This window comes from Phocoena phocoena, chromosome 6, assembly GCF_963924675.1.
Source record: "Phocoena phocoena chromosome 6, mPhoPho1.1, whole genome shotgun sequence".
Lineage (NCBI taxonomy): Eukaryota > Metazoa > Chordata > Mammalia > Artiodactyla > Phocoenidae > Phocoena > Phocoena phocoena.
The window spans coordinates 101738831-101744830 of NC_089224.1; the positions used below are offsets into that span (position 1 = coordinate 101738831).

The 6000-nt window shown below is 50.5% G+C and overlaps 1 protein-coding gene across 1 annotated transcript in view; it reads right to left on the reverse strand.

Moving 5' to 3' along the window:
- Positions 1–2235, reverse strand: part of MEGF9 (multiple EGF like domains 9) — an 80980-nt gene extending 78745 nt beyond the window's left edge. Inside the window, exon 1 of the mRNA XM_065879707.1 lies at positions 1644–2235. Coding sequence (XP_065735779.1) covers positions 1644–2235 — 592 coding nt within the window. The remainder of the gene's footprint in view (positions 1–1643) is intronic.
- Between the last annotated feature and the right edge of the window lie 3765 nt (positions 2236–6000).

Here is a 6000-nt window from a genome sequence, read left to right on the forward strand (position 1 = left end):
CCACAAGTCTCTACTAGGTTTCTCAAATGCTTTCTATCCCACAAAAAAAAAAAAAAAAAAAAAAGAAGAAGAAGAAGACCTAGTCATAAGGATAGCTAACACACACACCCACAGTGTGTTACTCTGCACGGGGAACGGTTGTTCTAAGCTTTATAAATGTACTAAATTATTTAATTTTCACAACAATCCTATGAGCTAAGTACTATTATTATTTTCATTTCTCAGATGAAGAGAGGTTAAGCGACCTGCCCAAGTTTACACAGTTAATAAAGGGCAGAACTACGATTCAAACCTAAGAATGGACTCCAGAGTCCATACTCTCAACCTCTATGCTTCCTGTCTCTCAGTAATATATCCATCTCTCTATAGGAAGGCCAAAAAAGGTTACAGTCAAAATCCAGCTAGTTAGTACAGCCCTTGAAGCTGGAAGAAATACAAACTTGGCTTTTTATGGGTGAATAATCTGCATTCCTTCTTATGTCAATGCCAAGCTCCAATCCAAGATGTGACTGTATTAAGGCTCATAATCATGTGGGAAAACTCTCTACAAATTCAGTTATAGTCCAAAGTCCATACCTGACTCCACAGTAAATCACTGAGCCTAAGAATTAGGTCAGAGATCCATTAATATAAATACAGCTAGACAAAATGGTTTGGACAAATCAAACCCCAACTCAAAGCAAAGGAATTCAGAAACTCTTGACTAACATCTTGACAAGGTAGGTTTTATTTGTTTAGTTCAAGGCCCACTTTAGATCTCAAGGGGGAAAGAACAGAAGTTGTCTCTAACTTTGCTTGAAGACTTCAATCAGCAGGAAGAAGAGCTATATTTTCTACAGGGACTCAGACAGAAATTGGCTTTTATTAGCATCAGCAAAACTGAACATTCCCCTTAAGGGGGAAAAAACCCGGCATTCCTGCTTAAAATGTGTATTTGTCCAAACATATTGACCTTGTAATTGAGGAAGGGAAAAAAAAAATGGTGCAAGGAAGGAATTTAACCTAATTTATAAATGTGCTCAACCTAGATACACACCTGCCCCAAATGACCTACTGAATCTATTTATTTGCAGGGAAAACATGGATTACAATGTCTTTTTTTGGCCTCAAGTGGTCTGTACTACTGTTTGTAAACAAAATCCTCTCAATATCTTTTCCACCTGTCACATGCACATCTGATATTTATATAAACAAGGAGAAATGGAGCTGTAGGAGGAATCCCTTAGACTCAGTTTTTGACCAGTTGGTTTCAGGAGGTACTGGGCTGGCTTTCAAACTTCCCCAAATCACCCAGGCGGAGAGGCAAGGTGAGCGAACCGAACGCAAAAGTTTGCGCCCATTCAGCCTGTCTGACAAAGGCCAGAGAGCCCTGTTTGGAAGGAGGTGCGATGCCTTTCCACGCAGCAGCCGCCCCCCTCCCGAGGACGCACAGCCCAAGGGGGGGACAAAAGACTTTCCAGATTGGGGGCTGGGGGGCAGGCTAGCTGGAGCTTGGACCTCCCCTTGAGAGTCGAAATCTGGGGAACCTTTGGGGCAAGAAATGATCCATTCCAGCCAAGAGCCCAACGCTAGAGGCCAGGGCTGGGGAAAGGCACTGACAGCCGCTGGGAGGGTCCGGCGGGCGAGGAAGCGCTGAGACTCACCTGGGGGAGGCGGCGAGGGGGCCTCGGTGGCAGGTGGGGTGGGCGGGACGCTGCTGCTGCTGCCGCCGCCGGGGAGAATGGAAGTCGGGATCGGGGGAGTGGTGGGCGCCGGCACCGTGGTCGCTACTGGGGTGGTCGGCGCTGGGCCAGTGGTCGTCGAGAGGGTGGTCGGCGCGGGTCTGGTCGTCGCCCGAACGGTGGTCCCAGTACGTTCCACCGCAGGAGGTGTGATCGGCGAGGGGCCGAGCGGTGCCCGAAAGGTGGTCGGAGTGGGTTCGGCCCTGGCCCGAGAAGGGGTGGTAGCCAGGGGCTGGGCTGAAGAGGACGCAGCCAGGGGTCGGTGGACGGTAGCGTTCGGGGGTCCGGTCCTCGGAGCCTGGGCCGTGGGAGCCATGGCCTTAGAGAAAGGGTGACTGGGCTCGCCCCCCAGCCCCGGGCCCGGCGACGCGTCCACCTGCCCCGTGGCCCCGCCGCCACCGGTGACATTCCCCGCTGAGGTTGCTGAGGCGGCGGCGGCGGCGGCGGCGCACAACAGGGCGAGGCCGCCCAGGCTCGGCAGGCTCCTCATGGCGCGCTCGGCTTCGCCATTCATTCATTCAGTCAGTCGGTCGGTCAGTCATCTTCTCCTCCCTGCACTCGGACCAGGGAAGCCGCCGCAGCCGCCACCACCTCCGGGCGCACCATCGCCACCTCCCTCTGACAGGCGGCCGGCCCAGCGGGCGGGCCCCAGCGCGGAGGGAGAGACCGGGCCGTGCGAGGACAGCCCGCCCTCCCCGATTGGCAGCCTGACCCGACCAATGGGAGGCCACGCTAGCTCACGTGACCCACCCGCTTCCCGGCCTCTTTGTGGCCCCGCGGGCCAATCAGAGGACGTCAAGGAGAGGGGGCGGTGCTAAGGCGGGAAGAGGGTGGTGCGAGCGCAGCACCAGCCGGTCCGGCTAGCGGCAGCCACGGCTTTGTCTGCCCAAGGAGTGGGGCGCGGGCCTCGGGCACCGGGCGCCACGGAGCAGACAAAGGACGCGCCCCGCGCGGCAGAAACCGGGCCAAGTCGCCTGCTCCACTGGGCGGCGAGCGCGACCCGGAGCGGGGATCGAGAGCTTCCCCGCCTTCGTGAACAATGGGGCGCCGGCGGCGCTCCCGGGCTCGGGTGGAGACGGAGCTGGAACCCCAGCGATGGGTGAGGGCGGCTGCAGCGAGGATGTGGAGCCCAGCATTCCCTCTGCTGCCCGAGAGCACCTGGTCTCGGCCGTGCGAGGTCTGCGCTGCATTCCCATTTCAGAGATGGGGAAACTGAGGTCCTTGTTGAGGACCTCACCGAACCAAGACCCACGCCCTCATCAGACACCTGCAGTGGGCTAGGCGCTGTGCCTGGCAGGACGGAGGTTCTTAGAGACCCGTCAGGAGCCGGAGGTGCAAGCTTCCTGCGTGGGGAAGACAGGCTCACATGCACACTTCACCCTAAAACGCCGGGGAGAGTGGGATCGGATGGGGTTGAACCTCAGCTCCAAGTTTCCTGCTGAGTGGTTTTGCGGCCTGAGCGCAGTGTTCTCACCTCTAAAAAGGGGTGGATAGAGAGCTAACATCCCCAACGCCCCCATCCCCCTCTTACAGAGCTGATGTGAGAATTAAGTAATGAATTGAAAGGGCTTAACGCAGTGCCTGGCCCACAGTAAACCCTCATTTATGCTTACTACTCTCAGTGTACTGTTAAGACCCATGCCGCAGCCCTGCGTGTACCCAAAGCCGCCTGCCTCTTGGGGTGGGTCTGATAGCAGAGCTTGACCCTGGGTGACACTCAACCCTGTGTAAAGCTGGAATTCCGGTGCGCAGCCTCGCACCATCGCCCAGGATTCAGAGCTCGCTCAGGCGCTGCAGCCTCGGCTCAGCAGCTTCTAGTGGCAGCCGGGCAGGGCGCGTTTGTCATCTGACAGGGCTTAATCCCAGCCCCACCGCCAACCCATTCCTGGCCTCCCCTGCGTGATGCTCGCTTTGTGTATGGCTTCCCATTAGTCACTGGCCTCCAACAAGAACGGGGCGATGAGATTTGCATGCGAACCCGTGTATATGTGAATTAAAAATGCACTTCTTTACCTGCATGAGGAGTCGGTGGAGAGAGGATAGTTTTGTGCTTGTGTAATGAAAACATAAACATGTTTGTGAGTCTGTGTGTATGAGTATTATGTGTATTTGTATGAGCTTATGAGTATGGGAGCTAGTGTCTTTTTTGCGTATTGTATGTTTTAAGTATCTGCATGTGTACTGATGTGTGTTTTATGTGTATTTTCTGTGTATCTTTGCATTTGTGAGTACCTATGCGTGTGTCTTGGTAGGTCCATGTATATATGTAAGGGGAGGGGGCAAACTGGGAGGGCTGTGTATGGGTTCTGGTTTCAGAACCATTCAGAATTCAGAATTCTGGTTTCAGACCAATATTTAGGAAGCACAAATCAAGATTCTGTTTTTACTTCTTGGGGAAGGGAGGGGACAGGTCATGCCTCTTACCCATATTCTTTTGCTGAATCTTTCTAGCCCTTCAAACCCCAACCCAAATACCATATCCTCTAAGAGACTCTTCTGGATCTCTGACTGGGAATTAATCTCCCCCTCCCCATTTTCCCACTGCCGTTTGTTTGTTCATTGATTATAGCCCTGACCTATCAATCTATCTCTCCCCTGCCTCTTCCTAAAAGGATTAAGGATGGCTTTCAGAAATACATACAACAGGATAAATAGAACTGCCCACGTGATTTTATTACTTCTCACAGGCTTGCATCAGCGGGAATACTAGAACTTGTGATTTCTGTGTCTGTCTCTCCCATTAGGCTGTTCTCTCTGTTCTCAGTGCTTAGCAAGGGGTAATATGTGTGAGCATTGACCCATGCTGGTTAAATTGAATTAAATTGAAAAGAGATCCTGTGGTGTCCTGGGAAGAGCTTGTATCTTTAGCGTCAGACAGATCTGGGTCATGATTCTGCCAGCTGTGCGACCTTGAAAGAAACCTTTCACCGCTCTGAGCCTCAGTTTCCTCATCTATAAAATGGGACCAATGAATTCTGTCTCACTTAGTTGAGCTGAGGCCTGAAGAGAATGTTTTTACAGAGCCTGGCACACAGAAGTTGTCCGATCTGTGGAGGCTCATTTCATTTATACCAGTACTAACTTTGAGTCTTGTTGGCCTAAGGACCACAACCAGAAACAACTTCCCCATCAGGTGACATGGCCTGACAGTCACCCTACCAGATATCCCAAGTGATAGCTGAAAAATGCTGGGTTGGCCCTAAGCTGTGCTATATCAGAGATTCAATGGCACTAGGAGAGAAAAGCTGATGCAGCTTCTTTGCCTGAAGAATCACAGAGAAAAGACTAGAAGGCCTTGCCAAAGTAATCCAGGCCAGCTCCCTGCCTCAGACAGGGATCACCCCCACCATGGGTTCTAAAACGAGTTAATTACCCTGTAATAAGTATAGAAAATGTTGAATTTTTTGGAAAGGTGATTTAAGTGTATTAACGTTGATCCACTCAACATTTAATCCTTAAATTTCCTGTTCTGCCTTTATCTCTAAAGTGCAAGATAACGTTTTTGTTTGTTTCTTAGGAATAATATTTTATTTTTGTGTTTAAAAATTGGAAATGCTCCAAATATCCAAATCAGAGAAAGTTGTTATTAAATCTCTTTAATTTGATCATATAAAGTCATTGTAAGGGTGGCTATGAAGACATTATAGTGAATATTAATAATCGACCATTGAGCTCTTACTACATGCTAGACATTATACTAAGAGCTACACATTCATTCTTTTGTTTAATCCTAAGAACAACCCCAGGAAGTAGGTACTATTATTATCCCTCTTTTACAGCTAAGGAAACTAGGCCACAGGGAGGTTAAGCAACTTGCCCAAGGTCACTTAGTAAATGATAGAGCCAGAAATCAAACTGAGGCTGGCTGGCTCTAGCTGGCACCCTTAACAACTCTGCTGTAAAGGGAAAATGCTTATGAAATAATTTTAAGAAAAGAGAAAATAAAAATTAGAGCTATGACTTTCTGTGTAACAGAACGTCATTTGGTACTTTTCCTGTGGCTCCAGAATTGCAGCTAAGGCCCAGGGCTCTAAAGAGAGCTGTCAACCCATCCATGGCATCCGGGGCCTCTGGACTTAATGAGGGGCAGTGAGGAGGCACAGAACAGCAGGGGGCAGAGAGGGCTGATTCCTCTTTGTATCTTTGGCACCTAGCACAGTGGCAAATACAGAGAAGTGAATTGTATGTTGAGCTAAACAAGGCCTTATGGTGTGGCAGACACCATTCCAGGAGTTTTGCATTCATAACCCATTTATTCCCCAAAGGTAGGACTATCATC